The sequence below is a fragment of the Solanum stenotomum genome, chromosome 7 (assembly GCF_019186545.1).
Source record: "Solanum stenotomum isolate F172 chromosome 7, ASM1918654v1, whole genome shotgun sequence".
In the NCBI taxonomy this organism is placed as follows: Eukaryota; Viridiplantae; Streptophyta; class Magnoliopsida; order Solanales; family Solanaceae; genus Solanum; species Solanum stenotomum.
The window spans coordinates 8631223-8650986 of record NC_064288.1 but is presented as its reverse complement, the minus strand read 5'-3'; the positions used below and the strand labels follow the sequence as shown (position 1 = coordinate 8650986).

The following is a 19764-nucleotide window of genomic DNA, read 5'->3' as shown; positions in this document are numbered from 1 at the left end:
AAGTAAAAATAAACGGATGAAGTATAAATTTACACCAAATTTATTATTACTATTGTTAGTATAAAAAAATGTCGGCTTATAAAGAGAAAAAAAAAATATTAGAAACCTTAGAATTAGTAGTAGTAATTATTTTTAGGTATTCACCGACAGATGAAAAATAAGAAACAGCTACTACATCTCATCTTCCTCTTTCCTCTGGAATCTATGTATAATAACAGTTAGTTAATACCCACAAAATTCGTTTTTTTTTTTTTTATCTTTACCTATAACTTGTTCTTCATCAATCTCCTTCCACCTATTTCTGTGCTGTTAAATTTTACTGGAACCTTCTTTTAGCTTAAATTTCCTGATTTCTCTCTGCTTCTTCAGTTATGGTCTTGATTTTCTCCATTTCATGACGTGCTAAATCCTCCGCATTTCACTCTTTTTTGTTCTATCATAGTTTATGACTAACCCCTTTTTCTTTTCTTGGAAAATCAAGATAAATAGATACATCTACTTTTGAGCTTTTTTAAAGACTTGGGTTTTAGGGTTGTGTTGAAATTAGCAATATTTTTCTGGGTTTTTAAGGTTGTTATAAAGATTGTATCTTTAGAGATTTTTGGTGGTTTATTCATGTTGGTTATAATCTGATGAGACGCCGTTCTCCGACGTCCCAATCGTTTGATGATTCAATGGAGAAAGGGCAAGGAAAAAATCATCATCCTAGGGTTTGCTTGTTAGCTTCATTGTCAGGTTTGTTTTGGTTTTTAGTGTTGTATTTTCATTTTGTGATTCTTGGGGGTAATCATGTTCATGATTCACCTAATTTGGATCCACTTTCCCTCAATAAACAATCAATTATCATCACCCCTCAATCAAATCCAAATCCCCTGAATCGTGCTACTATACGTAATGCTAAAGTTGAAATGGATAATAATGAGTTAGTAGTGAAGTCCAAACCACTCGAAAAGAATGTACAACCACCACCGGCGGTGGTTAGGCCGGTGATTAGCGATAATAGCTCTCGGAGAGATCCTGAGAGTTACTCGTTTATGAGAGCATTGAGAACGGTAGAGAATAAAAGTGATCCATGTGGTGGAAGGTATATTTATGTGCATGATCTTCCTCCAAGGTTCAATGAAGATATGCTTAAGGAATGTAGAACTCTTAGTCCTTGGACTAATTTTTGTAAGTTTACTGCTAATGCTGGGCTTGGGCCACAAATGGAGAATGCTGAGGGAGTGTTCTCGAATACTGGATGGTATGCAACTAATCAGTTTGCGGTGGATGTCATTTTTGGCAATCGGATGAAACAGTACGAGTGCCTCACGAGTGATTCCTCTCTTGCTGCTGCCATTTTTGTGCCGTTTTATGCAGGGTTTGATATTGCAAGGTATCTTTGGGGTTATAATGTAACTACGAGGGATGCTGCTTCTCTTGATTTGGTTGATTGGCTTCAAAAGAGGCCAGAGTGGAATATCATGGGGGGAAAGGATCATTTTCTCGTGGCTGGTAGGATAACGTGGGACTTCAGAAGATTGTCCGATTCAGATTCGGATTGGGGCAACAAGCTTCTTTTCTTACCTGCTGGGAGAAATATGTCCATGCTTGTGGTTGAATCAAGTCCATGGAATGCAAATGATTTTGGCATCCCATATCCAACATACTTCCATCCAGCAAAGGATGCTGAAGTGTTCACTTGGCAGGACCGGATGAGGAAGCTGGAGAGGAAGTGGCTATTTTGTTTTGCTGGTGGACCACGGCCTGGGAACCCTAAATCAATCAGGGGGCAGATCATTGACCAGTGCAAGGAGTCTAAATCGTGCAAGTTATTGAAGTGTGGTCAATCGGAGGAGAGCAAATGTCACTCTCCCAGCAGTATCATGAAGATGTTCCAGAGCTCCCTTTTCTGCCTGCAACCTCAAGGTGATTCATATACGAGAAGGTCAGCTTTTGATGCTATGTTGGCTGGTTGTATACCTGTCTTTTTCCATCCTGCTTCTGCCTACACACAGTATACATGGCATCTTCCGAAAAACTACTCAGCCTACTCTGTTTTCATTTCTGAGAATGATGTTCGTAAGAAGAATATAAGCATAGAGGAAATGTTAAATCAAATTCCTCCTGAGAAGGTGAAGGAACTGCGGGAGGCTGTTATAAGTATGATTCCGAGGCTGATTTATGCCGATCCTCGCTCTAAATTGGAGACTCTCAAAGATGCATTTGATGTAACAGTTGATGCAGTTATAAATAGAGTTACAAGGCTAAGAAAAGACATCATTGAAGATCGTAAATATGATAACTATATTGAGGAGCTCAGCTGGAAATATTCATTGCTGGATGAAGGGAAAACTGAGCTTGCAGCTCACGAATGGGATCCTTTTTTCGAAAAACCAAAAGATCGAAGTGCAGAATCTGATAATTCATCAGCAGAAGCCGCTAAAAACTCTTGGAAAAACGAACAGGGACAACAATAATGATGTGGTTTTTTTCCTCGACATCCACCACCATCGTCACAGAGCTTAGAATGAGACAACTACTGGTTACACGTGAAAGTTAGCATCCGAGTATAAAAACCTGTTTTGGTGAAATTATAAGAACTTTGTGCAGATGAAGGACATATAGTAATACATAATCCTGCTTCTAATATAAATGCGGTTGTTGTTTTTTCCGATTCTATGTTATTTATTAGTCATTATTAACAATAAAATCCATGCCAATACTTTTGATCGCCAAATGATGTCTACTCAGGGTAGGAACTTCAGTCATTTGATTTTGGTGTTATTTCAGTCATGCCTTCTATTGTTAATTGTTGGGACAGAGTGCCAGGTTAAATAAAGCTTCATTTTGGCTTCCATCCAATCTCGTTGGAGATAAGATATATCGCAAGCAGTGGGAATTACAAACACATTGAGAAGAATTTGCGCATATAATTTCTTGTAGTTGTTTCTCAGATTTGTTGGATACCTTTTCTGCTGAAGTTCTGTTATTTTTTTTTAATAGTTTGCTCTGAAGCAATGGGTATATGATGATGATGCCCATGTAAAAATTTGTGTATACTAATAAGTATTATTTCTTCTCCTTATACTCTGTTACTTAACTGCATTTCCATATTAAGCAATTCTACTGTTTGTGTTTATTCTGTTGTCAAGGTGTGTGCATTTTCTGCCTGATCAGTTGTTGGTGTTGAGGACTAGCTAACACGATTGCTTCTAAAGTTGTTCTGTCTTTCAAGAACAGACCTGTTTCTGCAGGCAAATATGTGAATACTGTTCCGGTAACGTGCATAACTTTGATGATGAATGTCAGTAATAGTCCAGCCTCAGGACTTAGCTTTAGGACTTAGTTCAAGTGACAAAGGTGAAGGAACTTGAGACTTAGATCATAAGTTTGAGCTTGCTGTATGCAACATGAGCCTAGTTGTAACGTAGAAGGATAAAGGAGCAGATCAATTATGTTGGAGTTGTTTATTAGCACCCAAAGAGTAGTGGCTGCGGGTTTTCCAGAGTCAGCAAGTTAGTTGTAGTGGTAGAGTCCTGGAAGCTACCCAAAGGGGAGGGGTACGGGACATAGGGACTCAAGCCAAGGCCTTTTTTTCATTCTATCATGCCTATCTATGTGGCTCCCGACTCTAGTTCTATCATTTGATACTCGATCTGGACATTGGGCATGTGGGTCCAAAACTCAGTTGACTCCTCGATGCACTAAAGGTGAAAACAAGTTGCAAATACTATTGAGTTTGTGCCTACCAAAATGACTACGTAAGAAAGTAGACTTTGCCTATTGTTAGTTGTAGTTTATAGGAAACTCAATGGGAACACCCACGCAACAACTAAAAATTATTAGTTTTATAAAATATCACACTTTATTTCTATTTAGTGGAAAAAAAAATATCCAGCTGGTATGAACACACTGTACACTGGGGATATAAAATTTACATATTATAGTAGTGTACAACAATGGGTCGTGTAAAAATTTCGTAAATAAATACGAGCAAATCCTGGTTACAATTTTGGTTCGATTTGGAAGAATGTAAATCGAAATTGAACTAAAATGAATATTGTTTGGTTTTTGTTAATATGCTTGGTTGGTTTGTATCGGTTATTTGATACTCTCTCAATCTTTTGAAGAAAAAAAAATATATATTTAGTAGTGGTCTTTAATTTCATTTAGAAATTTAGTTTGATATTTGTAAATGTGATATCTAACACACATGATTCAAGAAAAGTTAACGCAAAATACATACAAACATACATCTCTTGAGATTGATGGAAAAAGGTCTTAATTGTAAATGGCAGGAGGAGGAATATGGGCTTGGTTTGAGAATCACTCTAAGTATAATGTTTATATTATACTTGATTTGGAATTTCATATCATGATTTTACATTATTCAAATACATAAATTGACTAATTAGTATATTTTAGAACAAAACAGCACGGTTTTATATCTACCAACCATTTATTTTCACATGTAAACAAAATTTATAGTTGATATTTTCACTCTTACCAACCTTTAAACCATTTATCACAGATATAGCTATTACTCTCACCAACCAAATGTATTATTATTACTTCAAATCAATGCCTAACTTATCTATTTTTACCAAATAAATTTACATTAGTGCTTCTAACCTGATTCATATCGAATGACCATTAGTGTTGGTTCGTCTTCTCACTCATCTAATCGAGAAATGCATGTTCAACGTAAGATGATTGTTTGTACTATGTGGGATGATTATACTTGAGTGTAGTACACTTGACTTATATTGAATTTCACCCTTTTATTGAATTAAAGTTCTTTGTGATAGTGTATTACACTTTGGTAAAATTGTATTTAAAAAATTGGACAATTTTAATAACGTATGAGATTTTATGCTGATGAACAAAAAATGCAACTTAAAAAACTAAATTACATGTTCAAACAAAACTTCAATTTTAGGATTTCATCTCAGGTAGAGAAACGGGCGAGAATATAGAGCCGTCATTCCATTGCAAGGAGCTAAGCGTGGCGTGACTCAATTGAATGCTGCTGCAGAAACTCAGAGCAAGATGGTGAAGTTTGGCGCCTGAGCATAAATGGTCTCTTTCTTGTGTAACAAATCATGAATCTATTAAATGAACAAAAAAGTGAAACTTCAAAGAATGTTTCTTCAAATATTAACACAATATCTCGTGAAAATCTTAGCAAAACCATCAGCTCCTCACTTTTAATGATACTCGTGAGGAAGAGCTCATAAATTTCACAAGTTTCTTCTTCAACACCCATATTTTCAATTCTCTTCAAATACCCCATTCATTCTTCCAACAAATATGCATTCTTCGAAAAACAAATACACTTTCGATGGGATCGAGTACTCATTTATTCTCCTTTCTATGTCTTTTACTATGTTTTGTTTGCATACAAGCTCAAGATTTGCAAACTTACATAGTTCAGTTGCATCCACATGGAGCAACAAGACCCCCTTTTAGCTCTAAACTACAATGGCACCTTTCTTTCCTTGCAAAAGCAGTTTCCTCTGGAGAACAAGACTCGTCTTCTCGTCTTTTGTACTCATACCATTCTGCAATGGAAGGTTTTGCAGCTCGACTCACTGAAGATGAGGTTGAGTTGTTAAGGGAATCTAGTGATGTGTTATCGATACGTGCTGAGAGGAGGCTTGAAATTCAGACTACTTATTCTTACAAGTTCTTGGGATTAAGTACGACGAGAGAAGGAGCTTGGTTGAAGTCTGGATTTGGTCGAGGGGCGATCATTGGAGTGTTGGATACTGGAGTTTGGCCAGAAAGTCCAAGTTTTGATGATCATGGGATGCCACCTGCTCCACAGAAGTGGAGGGGTATCTGCCAAGGAGGACAGGATTTTAATTCTTCTAGTTGTAATCGCAAGCTTATTGGTGCAAGGTTTTTCAGCAAAGGACATCGTGTGGCTTCAATGACATCATCACCAGATGCAGTGGAGGAATATGTGTCGCCACGGGATTCCCATGGCCATGGTACACATACAGCATCCACTGCTGGAGGAGCTGTAGTTCCAATGGCTGGTGTGCTCGGAAATGGAGCAGGGGAGGCTCGAGGGATGGCCCCGGGTGCCCACATTGCGATATATAAAGTCTGCTGGTTCAGTGGTTGTTACAGCTCTGATATACTTGCAGCAATGGATGTAGCCATCAGAGATGGAGTAGACATATTGTCACTCTCACTTGGTGGCTTCCCTATTCCACTTTATGATGATACTATTGCCATTGGAAGTTTCCGAGCCATGGAGCATGGAATTTCAGTTATATGTGCAGCAGGGAATAATGGACCAATCCAAAGTTCAGTAGCCAACGGTGCTCCTTGGATTGCCACTATTGGTGCTAGCACACTTGACAGGAGATTTCCAGCGTCAGTTCAGTTAGGCAACGGAAAGTTCCTGTACGGAGAATCCTTGTACCCTGGGAAGAAAGCTCCTAGCTCTCGGAAGAATCTTGAGGTTGTTTATGTAAAGGATAAGGACAAGGGAAGTGAATTTTGCTTGAGAGGATCGCTATCAAGAGCACGAGTCCAGGGGAAAATGGTTGTGTGTGATAGGGGAGTCAATGGAAGGGCAGAAAAAGGCCAGGTTGTGAAGGAGGCAGGTGGTGCTGCCATGATCTTAGTAAATACAGCAATAAATATGGAGGAAGATTCCGTTGATGTCCATGTCCTCCCAGCAACGTTGATTGGCTTCGATGAATCAATTCAATTACAAAACTACCTGAACTCAACAAAAAGACCAACAGCTCGATTCATATTTGGAGGAACGGTAGTAGGAAAGTCTAGAGCACCAGCAGTAGCTCAGTTTTCGTCAAGGGGGCCAAGCTATACTGATCCTTCAATTCTCAAACCTGATTTGATTGCTCCAGGGGTAAACATAATTGCCGCTTGGCCACAAAACTTAGGCCCCAGTGGTCTTCCCGAGGATTCACGAAGAGTAAATTTCACTGTTATGTCAGGGACTTCAATGGCATGTCCTCATGTAAGTGGAATTGCCGCATTGCTCCATTCAGCTCATCCTAAATGGACTCCAGCAGCAATAAGATCCGCATTAGTGACCACTGCAGATACGGCTGATCATATGGGAAAACCAATCATGGATGGAGATGTACCAGCTAAACTTTTTGCAGCTGGAGCTGGACACGTGAACCCTGGAAGAGCCATCGATCCTGGATTGATATATGACATCCAGGTTGATGAATATATCACTCATCTTTGCACTATCGGATACAGAAATTCTGAAGTCTTCAGCATTACTCATAGGAATGTCAGCTGCCATGACATTTTACAGAACAACAGGGGTTTCAGCCTAAATTACCCCTCAATTTCAATAACTTTCAGAGCAGGAATGACTAGAAAGATGATCAAGAGGAGAGTAACAAATGTGGGGAACCCTAACTCTATTTACTCAGTTGACATTGAGGCACCTGAGGGAGTCAAAGTGAGAGTGAAGCCACGTCGTCTGATATTTAAACATGCGAACCAAAGCTTAAGCTATAGAGTTTGGTTTATATCACGAAAGAAAATCGAGTCTAAAAGGATGAGCTTTGCAGAGGGGAAATTGACATGGTTCAATGTAGGAAACAAAGCCACGAAAGTTAAAAGTCCTATTTCCGTCACATGGGCATCAATGAAGTGATCACTATCACCACTATCACAAGCACCATATATTCCATTGTCTTAGTTCAAAATTTCCAATTAGGAATTTCACATCACATTATAAATTGATGTTAGAGCAGATACACTTTATCTTTCCACAAAGAAGAAATGATCGATAATCATTGAAATGATTTGTGTTTTAGTAAGTAGATGTGTCTCCACAATGTTAAGAAGTATTAATATGTATAAATAGATTAGACAAAGCACGAGATTGCGCCTGAACTTGGAAGTGAACCATCACAAATGAACAAAAGTAACATCTAACTGTAAATGGAGTGAGGAATTTTCTCAAGTTTACACCTTTTGAACTAAATTACTCATAAACCAGTATGACAGACAAAAAATTCAAGATATTGGCGAGGCAAAAGAAAACATACAATATAATCTCAACTTTTAACAAACTGCAAGCCATTTGAATTAGCATATCGCTCCATAAATCTCATGAACCTGTCCCAGTCTCGTGGAGTCCGCATAATATACTTAGCTTCAATTCCTGCAGGCTTTCCATTAACAAACTTAGCATTGACATCAACTGACGTTAGAACCCCTTCTTCGTCAATCATGTAGAATCCAGTGATATCCCCTACTTCACCAGATGAATCAAATACGGAGGGTTGATCAAACCTGAATATAGCCATACCATTAGTCCCATCCCTTGACTTTGTTAATTTCACATCTGGTATTGTTTGCTCATCAGTTCCTTGTATGAACTGAATTTTTGGTTGAACCATCATTATACATAGTCTAGACACTTTCTGGTTTTTGATATTGGTAGTGAAACGCGAACGGGATAGGCACAATCGTTGGCCATTGAATGAAGAACCTGCACTTTGATGAACTATCCTTGATGCTATTCCTACAGTACATGACACAAACAACAATTATCTATTTTGATTAACTGTGTTCCCTAATATACTACTCCCTCCTTCCCAATTTTTCAATCAGTTTTAAAAAAATGACACATTTCTATATTCGAAAAATTACCTAGATATACAACTTATTTTACCATATTCTCTAAAATTCTCTGACAATTGAAAAAATTACAAAAATCTCTACTTTCCTATTCTCGGATACATCATTCTTACACGATGTATCGGGAGCAATGTATCGATACAGGTGTATCTTGTATCAATAAAGGTAATGTATTGGATGTGATGTATCGTTGAGTGATGTATCCAAAATGGGGACGCAATATATTGGGATATTGACTGATGTATCCAAATCCGGGACGCTATGTATTGGGACATTGATGATGTATCCGAAATCCTTAAATTTTAAGGAATTTTTGTAATTTGGAAAAAAAAATAGAGATATGATATAATCAATTCTTAACACTATGAGATTTATGTAAAATTACATTTTATATTTAGTAACAATTTAATTTAAAAATATTAATTTTACCCTTAATCTTAATAAAATGATTTATAGCAACACACACATGACTTATTTCATATCACAAGTTTCAAAAGTATTTGTTTATTTCTTAAATTCCGTATCAAATCAAAGGAAATAGTTTTTTTGAAAACAGGTGTATTATATTGGAAGATCAGTAAGGAAGATAATGGGAATTGAACCCACATCTACTATGTCGAAGACTCTCACTGATACCACTAGATAGTAAGTGTACTACATTTCGAGTTCCGATACACATCTGACAAAATTACTCATAAATCAAGTTAAAAAAGAGAGTAAAGTTGCATTAACAGATTTTGTTTACATACCGAGAAGAGAGCGAGGATGATGCGAAGTGTGAGAAAGTGCAGGAGAAAATGCAAGAGATTGAAGAGTCGCCATTAGAGAGAATGTAGTATGGAGGAGAGAGAATAGACTAAAAACAGATGATGAATGTGTTCTGTCTGGTTGTAACAATGACAGCCATTCACTTGTTTAGATTAGCTTACCCATACGGTTTATTTTTTAGCCAACCACCATCACAATACACTCCCGCCAACTTTTTCTACATTGGAATTGGGCTGAAAATTTTCTCAAAAACATGGGCTTGATTTTTATATTAGCCCAATAAGAATGTCTTATTAAATTGTTCACAAGTCTTAGTAAATTGATAGATGTTGCATAAGTTATTCTATTCACCCTGGGTCGATAGAGATGTGCCACGATATAAAGGATATCTATTGATGGAGCGGGATGAAAAAAAAACATTATTGAGTTTGTGGGCCCAATGTCCCTATCGCTAGTATGTGAAAGTTGAGCATCAAAAGCTAGATATTGTCACTTGTTCGTTCCTCGTGATGAAGATACTGAAGGTTAGAGTACTTCTCTCATTTTAGATTCAGTACATATGTGTGTGTCTCAAAATGTTAGTGCTTGTGTCTTCCTTCTTAAGGTTATGACCTCAATAAAAATTAAGTTCGGAGAAGTTAGTTGAGTTAGCTACCCTAGCTTGCCCATCATTCGAGGATGGATGATTTCAAATTGGAGATATTGTAAGACCTCAGATTTCGAACCTATGAATACTTAGCACTTAGCACACCCAACCTAAAATTTCAATATCGAATTTCCACGACCAGCATCAACGAGCCATGAATGAGGTCTATGAGATCAGAGAGGTAACATTTAGTCTGAGTTCCACGAGTAGTAGAAGATCCTCATGAACTCGATCTTGAAAGTCGTTAATCAGCCTCAATTTAAGAATTCTCTCTATGAGATGTGAAAATGAATTCATGGATGAGAATTTGAAAGTGGGTAGAATCACCTGAGTTCCACAAAAGGAGTCCATCGAGTCGTGGATGGTCCTCATGGACTCGACCCATCATGAGTTTTTTCGAGGTTATTTAGGTCTTTTTCTTATTTTTTCTAAGTCTAAATCTCGATATTTTAGCATCTATTTGGAGAGTATATCACGGTATTCTCTTATTCTTCTCCCAAAACTTTGAGAAAGACTCAAGAAGAGCAAAACTTAGGATTTCAAGCTTCTCCATCAAGTTCCTCTCAAGAACTCTTGTTCTTTCAAGTATGTACGGCTATCACTGTGAGGAACTAAGTTTTTTCTCACGATCTATAATTTTAGTTAGAACGATCAAAGTTAAGATTTTACCCCTAAAGTCCTTGATTTTGATTTCTTCTATTTCCAATGTACTCATTGTTGATCCTATAATTGAAATCATTATACATTATTGATGATCCTTGATTGATTTAGGGCCATGTTCAAGGGCGGACCCACGTGGAGGTCAGGGGGTTCACCCGAACCCCCTCGTCGAAAAATTACACTGTATATATAAGGTCTATTTCTGATTTTATGAGTACATATATTAAAATGAACCCCCTCAAATATAAAGAGAAGCATGGTTCAGTGGTTCAGGAGTTCAACTCTAATTGAAAGGGTCTGGGTTTGATTCCCACTCGCTGCAACATTTTCCCATTTGGGTTTTTTTTTCTTTGAATGGGCTCTTGCTTTGGGCTCAAATCCAACTCTATTTCATTGTTTTTGGAAGGTTGAATGGGCTCTCGTTTTGGGCTCAAATCCCAACTCAATGAAATGCCTCATTGTTTTTGGTTCAATGTAAAACTTTATTATTTTTGTTATCATTATTTTTCTCTCTATGCTATTTCTTTTTCTCAATTTATCTTTGTTTTAATTTATATATTTTAGATATTTTTGTCTTTTATTCTTCTTATTTATACTTCTCATTTTATTTCTACATAAGTCTCTTTTCATGTACTAACGATGAATTATTATTAAATTTGAAATTGATTTACAAAAAATATTATATAAAATAAATTAAATTAAAGTTAATTGAATGAAGAAATTTAAAAATCGTGTATAATCTTTTAATAAAATCTAATTAATTGATTTTCCGCCCTTAATTTTATAGTATTTCTTTCTTATTATTTTTCAGTTCGATTTTAAAAAGATGAAAACTAAACTAAACTTATTTGTTCTATTCATCATTTATCTTTTTCACGAATGATCAACCTAGTAAATTGAATTAAATGAACTAAAAAATCGACGATGTCAATTATTTATCTTATGAATATATATTATAATATCTTAGTGGTTGTATTTTAAAAAAATTCAAAAAATAGAGTAGAACACTGCAATATAAAAGAGAAAAAAAGCACAAGAAATATTTTTTTAAAAAACCTTGATGAAAAAGGGTAAAAGTAAAAAAAATTAAACGCGACATGACAAGGCAAGTTAAACTTATTGGATTCAGATTACTAGTTTCCTCCTATCTCGCTCAGTTTTTTATCTTGTAATTTTCACATGTTTACTTCTTTATATTTCGAACCCCCTCCACAGAAATCCTGGATCCGCCACTGGCCATGTTATTCTATCACATGACCATTCTTAATAAAAATAATTTGAAAACCTTGTAATATTGATTCCTACGCATTGTTTTCATGTGTAAAATTATTACAAGTTTTAAGAAAGTATTTTAAAAAGAGTTTCAAGAACTTGTATTTTGTATCAAGATGAATATTTTTTTAAAAAAAAAAAGTGTAAGCAGTTTTTTAAAAGAAAGTATGTTCAGTTTTAAGGAAAGCATGTCTCGGATTTAAGAAAGCATAGTTAGATTTTTCAGCATAGTCTAAGTTTTAAAGTTTAGTTCATTATAATGAAATATTATTGAGCATAGACTTGAAGTATAAGACTTTTAGTTTTCCCCTTAAAGTGGGATACTTTTTTTTAAAGTGGGACATCTTTATATATAGTTATTGAGCACAATGCTTGTTTAGGGAGTAGTATTGAGCACTGAGTTGAGTAAGGTATCAGATAATTTGAACGACAGAACTACGTCGTTACCATAGGATAGAATAGTGTCGTTGATTCATATTACTCCTTAGAAAGCCATTGGTAAGGGCATGTAGATTTGATTCATTTGTTAAGTTTGTTATTTACCCTAGCAAGGTATAAAGTGACGTCAAGATGACGTGTCAGCATGAGGCTCACGTGATGGTTGTCACTTAGAGAAACTTTCTACGAAAAGTAAAGTTATGTTATTTTTAGAAATTGCTATATTTGCATATTTTTAGTTGTAAAGTTTGTTTTTTAAAGAAAATCTGCATGTTTTACTATTTCATTGACTATATTTCAATCTATATTAAGAGTTACTCCTTCAACTCAGTATATTTAGTTTAGTAAGTTGTTTCATTCAGCTATTTTATATATTGTACGTTCTATGTACTACCTCCATTTGGTGTTGTATTTTAAAATAATGTCGATTCAAGTATTTAGGATCGGCACCAAACACTTCATTGGGATCTTTTTCCTGCCACATTGGTGAGACCTTCTTACTTTCGGAGGGCTCCAGTTTATCTAGCTCATTTATTGATTATTAATTTTTTTCTAGTAGATTATTCAAATAGTTATGGGTCTCCCGACACCTATCTTAAGTACATTAGAGGCTTCATAGGTGATTCTAGTAAGGGGAAAGGCAGACTGCTTACCATAAACAGAAGATCGATATCGCACAGAAGGCCTGATATCGCCCTATTAGAGATATTGATTCAAGTTATAGTACTTCCTCAGAGCGATTGAACTAGTTATTCAGTGAAATTATAGTCTTAGTTGTTTACAAACATCTTCTTTATTATCATTAAGGCTTCATATTTATAAGGCGAAATGGTCTGGTGAACCCTTATACTTGTATCAGTTTGTATTCTGAACCCTTCTACTTACACCTTTGTCATATGGACCCTTAAACTCAATTAAAATGAGACTTTTAAGCCCCTCCAACCATGTGTGTAGCTCACTCTCCTTTATATAATTGACATGTCATATCCACGTCAGATATATTAATGCCACATCATAATTATTTCATAACTATTTTTTAAAATTATTTAATAAAATGTAAAATAATAACATTTTAATTTATTATTGGCATTTCTAATTCTCCCTATTTCACGACCAAAAGAAACCATCGCCGGCGTTGTCGCCATTTTTGCCGGCGAAATCACATATACTTTCTCCCTCACCCATCTTCATCTCCACTGCACACCATCACTATTTTTCTTTCCTCCTTCAACCTCCACAGTAACAACAACCTAAACCACCACATAACTAGATCTGGCCAAACTTTTCGTAATCATCACACCCCAAATTGCTTACAAATACAATTTCACACCAACCTCTGCCGTGAAACTCGTCGAAATCTACCCATTATAGTTTCTCCCCCTTCCTATTGTTTCATGGCCTAAACCATCGCCGTCGTCGCCATTGTTGCCGGCGAAACCACTCATATTCCTTCCTTTACCTGCCTTCATCTCTACCACACGTCACGACCATTTTCCTTTCCTTCTCCAATCTCACAAAACCAACAACCTAAGCCAACACACCAGATCTAGCCGAAAAATAAGTGTGGTAAAAAAGAAAAAAAGGGTTGGGCAGGGAATGAATATGGCTAAAAATGAGGTGTAATGGGTGAAGAAGAAAGAGTTTTTTAATTTATGGTTTAAATTTTTATTTTTTTTTATAATTTTAAATTTTTTTTAAGTAAAAATGCTCCTCACTCGCCTTAATAAGCGTGTAGTTACACACTTTTGCCAACTCAGACATCTTACTGCCACATAAACCTGGTCAATGGTCAGAGGGGCTTGTTAAATTGTGTTTTATTGAGTTTGAGGGTCCAGATGACAAAAGTGTAAGTAAAAGGGCTCAGAATACAAATTGATACAAGTATAAGGTCCACCATACCATTTCGCCTATTTATAAAACTATCGAGTTATATTTTCTCAATCAGATATATGCTCATCTTTTAAAATGTTTCGCATAGTTGTTATAGTTTTTAGTTTAGTACTCCCTCCGTCCCATTTTATATCACCTTTCGGATTTCAAGATTCAAACAAGTCTCTCTTTGACCGTAAAGTTTTTCATAGATCTTTTAAACATTTTGAATTATCAATTATTGTGACTCATAGTACTTTTTACGTAGTTTACAACTATATAAATTTCATTTCAAAAATATTGAAGATTTCATGCGCAAATTTTCAGTCAAATTTAAATTGTTTGACTCTCAAATAATAAAAGGTGTCATATAAATTGGGACAGAGGGAGTAATAAGTTGGATCAAAGGTTTATTTGAGATCCAAAATGATTCTGAGTATCAGCCACGTCTAGAGTATATGCTCGGAACTTGACAGGAACTAAAGTATGTCCATCCAATCTTTCATATATGATGCCGCAAAAATGCATAGAAGACCCTTCTTATATTGAACTAGTTGAGGATGTCCAAATCTTAGATGAGTTGTTATACGAAGAGACTCCAGTTGCGATACTAGATCAGTCAGTCCGTAGATTGAGGATCAAAGATGTGGTTTCCATAGAAGTTTTTGTGAAGGAACAAGAATGTCGAGAAAATCCAAGAAGGTTATGAGGTGATATCCTTACTTGTTCAAAGCACCATTATGAAAGTATGCCAGCCTAGATATGCAGCTTGGGGTGAGCTACCCTCTTCAGTTAAAACTTTTTATTACAATTATGATGATTTGATTCAAATATTTATTTATTGAGCTACATCTTATTAGTATGTTGTATCGTCCTCTGAGCATTTGGGTTGGACATTTCTGCCTTTCAAGTTTCTGGGAAGTCCTGTTTACAAAGGAAATTCTGTCAAAATTCTAGCAACCCCTGAAAACTTATTCATGTGACTTTGATTTTCATTCGAGGATGAATGTTCAAAAGGGGGTAGAGGATGTAACACCCCACTCATTTGAAATATTCAAATTAATTTGTACCTTCAGGACAAGATTAAAAGGGTGTTTGGATTGACTTTTTAAAGTAGCTTATAAGCTAACAATCATAAGTTGGTCATACCTAACTTCTGACTTTTAGCTTATTTTTATACATTTTTGTCTAAAAGTAAGTGCTTAAAACACACTTTTTATCTTTCTCAAACACTTCCAAAAATAAAAATAAAAAGCTTAAAATCAAAAGAGTTACTTTAAATAAGTCAATGCAAACACACTCAAAGAGCGTGTAGTATGCTAAGAAGGATGTGATATAAGATATATTGAATCACACAATGATTGTATGTTATGTTTTGAAATCAAGCAAGTTGTTAAACAAAAGTTGGCGAAAGTTATTGTAAATTACTTTCTTAAATTCTTTAAATTTTGGGTCAGATGTCTCAAAACTTTTCTCTCAATCTATAAAGAGTTAAAGGGATCACTACCTATCAATTTGAAGATCTACAAGTCTAGTTTCCATGATATTAAATCATTTAGTCACATATGACTTTAGTATAGAAAGATATTCAAATTTTTACAAGACTGCACAAGTAAATAGTGAAGTGGGCCCTAGGTCGGTGGAGGGTTTATAATATCCTCTTCTTCAAAAAACTTCACTTGTTTTAATGGAGAACTATAAAACTCAGATATTAACACATAAATTCACCCTTTGATATTGATGATCTTAGCTTGGGTCCTTGTGGTGTAATTTGCTCTGTCGATTGTGTATATAGATTATGTTAGAGCCAATGGAGCGTATTGTGGATATTGTACTTATTTCTACTTCTTCTATGAAAATATGTTAGACTCATATTGTTGTTGGTTGTTGTCCCTCTTTGGTATGTTATGTTGTGTTTTTCTTATTATTTTCTATGTATTCTTTACTTTTGTATTATTTTATTAGCTGCTCCGATATTCTTTTTTTATTCAAGATGAAGTCCATCTCAACAATAGAAATAATAGGTTTTAAAATAGGGATATATTTAGACTTGAAAGTTTGTTAACGGGATATGAGTAAAGTTGTCAAAATGGATTAGTTCAGTCTAAGCCTCATGAGCCAAGAAATTTGATGGGCTAGAATGAATTGATCTTTCATTTAGGACCTTGAAATGGTCAACCCAACCCAACGCTAAAAGGGCCGTGAGATAACCTTTTTTCTTCTTCTTTTTTTTTTTTTTATAATTTGTTTCTTTTCAATCTAAATCAAACTTAAAATTATGTCAATATATTAAGTTTTTAACATGCTTAACAAAATTATATGAAAGCACATAATAGTTACAATCATAACATACATTATACATATGATTAGTGGTGCTTCCAATTATAATTTGATATCTAAAATATATAACATCATGAAAATGAAATTTTTTTAAAATCAAGTGTGCCAAACAATGATATCGTTTCAATGATTCTAGATAAAAATCTAGCAAAAAAAAATATATTTTTTAAAATAATGATTATTTTTGACAAATAAATAAATAAATAAACTTTGAAAAAACAAACTTGTAAACTAAAGAACAATTACGCCTTCAATTTTTTAGTTATTTTAATTCAATTAAATAATATGTTTGGCACATGGATCAACCCCGACCCAACTTTGGTCAAACCTCGAGGACCAAGGACTTATTTTGACTTAACTTATAAACCTTAATTTTAAATGGGCTTGAAAAATTTTATTCTAACTCTATCTCAATAACGAGTTGAATTGAATTGAATTGGCCGCATGAGCTAAGCCAGCCCATTTTGATGACATAACTCATTTTAACGATTCTAAATTATAAGCATTATTAAGCTAATTTGCTATCAAAGATGTCATTTTTGTCCTATATCTAATAGTTATAGCCTCCTCCACATAGTTAATAATGAACACTTAAATAAGTAATCTAATTGTGTGAAAAAAGAACCAATAGTAATTTGGTCAACTCTAACATAATATTATTTATTTTTGTTTTGGCTTTTGAGATTAAAAATATAATTAATAAACACTTTATAATGAGATTGTGAAAAAAGAATCATAGTAATTTAATCAACTCAAACACTTGATTCATCTATTATTACTAGATGAAGAGCTCCCGTGCTGCGCACGACCCAACAATTTCAATTTTGATATACTTTCCTTGTTCAATTTTTCACCTTGTTATTTAAAAAAGATAAATTTTAGGAATCACATAGTTTTAATATGAAATTACAATCTATCCCTCTTTAGTTTGTAATTACATTAATCCCTTAAAAAATAACACAAACCGGATATATAATATGTAACTCGGATACATTAAAGAGTATCTCGGATACATTATAACATAAACCGGATACATAATATGTAGCTTAGATACATTAAAGAGTATCTCGGATACATTATAACATAAACCGGATACATAATATGTAGCTCGGATACATTATAAAATAAAACCGGATACATAATATATAGCTCGGATACATTAAATATTGGCTCAGATATATTAATATGTAGCTCAGATACATTAAAGAAATAAGGGATTTTAGAGGTTTTTAGAAATAGAAGAGGATATTGAAAATAAGGGAAACATAAGACATGTATTTCAGTAATTTTTCCTTTTAAGAATAAATTTTTATTTTTATTAATCATTTTAAATATATTAATAAAGAGAAATTAATATTTTTCATTATTAACCATAGCAGTTGGCATTAATTACTTGTTCTACAATTTTTTTTTCAAGATTCAATTTTAAATATACACATAGTTAATATGGATACAATAGTAAAACATATAGTCATATCAACCATTATTATTTAATGGGCAGGAATTTATTTATGTTCCGACTGCTACTGTGGTTCCTAATATAATATTTTTCATTTTTATATCTATTAAATCCAATTTTATTTTTTTTAAATCCAATTTCCCTTTTTCTTATTCAAATTTTATGTTGCACTCAATTGGAATTTGAATACTTGTGTACATAATTTTAATTTTATTTAATTTCAGATTATGTCAAATAATATTTTTTTAGAGAGAAGTATGGAAGACACTTCTAAATTTGATGCGGATTATTAGTTTCATTTATGAATTATTGACAACTTTAAAAACACTCATTTATTTGACTAGCTGAACTTAAATACACTCAATTTTAAATCCATTCAATTTCAATTGGTCTTTTCTCCATCACAATTATTGTGCAGAGACATCTAAAATAATAAGTCTTGGACAGTTTATTTGTGAAAAAATTGTATTTTCGTTAAGAAGTGTAAATTACAATTTTAATGTGGCCTTTTTTTTTTCTATAACAAAATGTATATTATGATATAATTAATGTTAAACCCCAAATAGAGTTCAACAATTAATTGAACAAAAATTTGGCTAAAAATGAGTGAAGTAATGATAAATCAAAATATTTTTATTCCGAAAAGAACTTAACTTGATAGGTAGGAATAATTTTAGCTTTAGACTTTTCATTTTATTCTTAAAATAAGATTGAATTATAGTCCAACAAAAATTTATGACATGTTTTAAATTATAAATATCAAGTATTTTTTAAATCTGTGTCTAATATGTAATTTAATTTGTCTTGTATATAAAATCAGAAAGTCAGAATCGCAATTCAAATATAAGATTATAGGAATATATATGAAGTCAAATTCAATATCACAACTTACATTTAAAAAAAATAAATTTACTTACTTCTTTAATAAATCTAGCTAGTAAGTGCACTAAGTATCAATATAAATCTTATATTATAAATAATAATAATCAAACAAAAATTTAATTTTTTTTCAATACAACATAAATAACTTTTAGCGGCAATAAATATATATATATTAACAAAGAGTGATAAAGTCTTTATTGACATTAGTTAATTGTCATTGGATACAATGTCGCTATAAGTTTTAGAAACACTTACAAAGAGAGCTAATTGCCACTAAAAATACATATTTAGCGACAATTAAACTATTATCATTAATAAAATACCGTTAAAATCAATTTTAGTATGTCAATACGTTTATTAATAAAATAATACATACGACTAAACAATGTTTAGATAAGTAAATAATGGTAGTTGAAAAATATAGAGGAAAGAAAAATGTATGCTGAGGAAAAAAGTGGCAAGCAAATTATCCAAAGAGTGAGGTTGGGCCCACACGAAGGTAGCTTTTCATCATCACTTTAATAGACACTAATCAATAATGGCAAAAATGTCTGCACAGAACAAATATAACAAAAGCATCTATAAGAAATACAATTTTCCACCAACGTAATTGCTCAATTGCAAATTAAATGACCAAAATACCCTTAACATGCCAAGCAGGCATGTTGATACCAATAGCTTTACTGACTCTTCTAATAGGGTAGAATAAGTAGACAACACTAACAAAGATAAAGTAACAAGCAAATAAAAAGATTGATTCATTATATGTAATAGTAGTCAATTTCGTAATATAAATCAACCA

At 33.8% G+C, this 19764-nt stretch overlaps 3 protein-coding genes across 4 annotated transcripts; 2 read left to right on the top strand and 1 right to left on the bottom strand.

The window, feature by feature from the left end:
• Positions 1–554: 554 nt before the first annotated feature.
• On the top strand, positions 555–2771 carry LOC125870156 (xyloglucan galactosyltransferase KATAMARI1 homolog). Its single transcript, XM_049550501.1, has one exon. It carries the CDS (start codon positions 633–635, stop codon positions 2457–2459), a length of 1827 nt encoding a protein of 608 aa, XP_049406458.1. The 5' UTR covers positions 555–632; the 3' UTR covers positions 2460–2771.
• Positions 2772–5289: 2518 nt separating this feature from the next.
• Positions 5290–7877, top strand: LOC125870153 (subtilisin-like protease SBT1.2). The gene has a single exon (XM_049550495.1). The coding sequence runs from the start codon at positions 5324–5326 to the stop codon at positions 7634–7636; it is 2313 nt and encodes a 770-aa protein (XP_049406452.1). The 5' UTR covers positions 5290–5323; the 3' UTR covers positions 7637–7877.
• A 23-nt stretch (positions 7878–7900) lies between these two features.
• Positions 7901–9576, bottom strand: LOC125870171 (photosystem II reaction center Psb28 protein). Of its 2 annotated transcripts, none has more exons than XM_049550515.1 (2): positions 9378–9576; positions 7901–8512 (listed from the first exon to the last, which is right to left on the bottom strand). In XM_049550515.1, exons 1-2 carry the CDS (start codon positions 9448–9450, stop codon positions 8043–8045), a joined length of 543 nt encoding a protein of 180 aa, XP_049406472.1. In that variant the 5' UTR covers positions 9451–9576; the 3' UTR covers positions 7901–8042. The 2 variants fall into 2 exon arrangements, with proteins under 2 accessions (XP_049406472.1, XP_049406473.1); XM_049550516.1 differs by having other exon boundaries at positions 7901–8506; positions 9378–9548.
• Positions 9577–19764: the final 10188 nt, after the last annotated feature.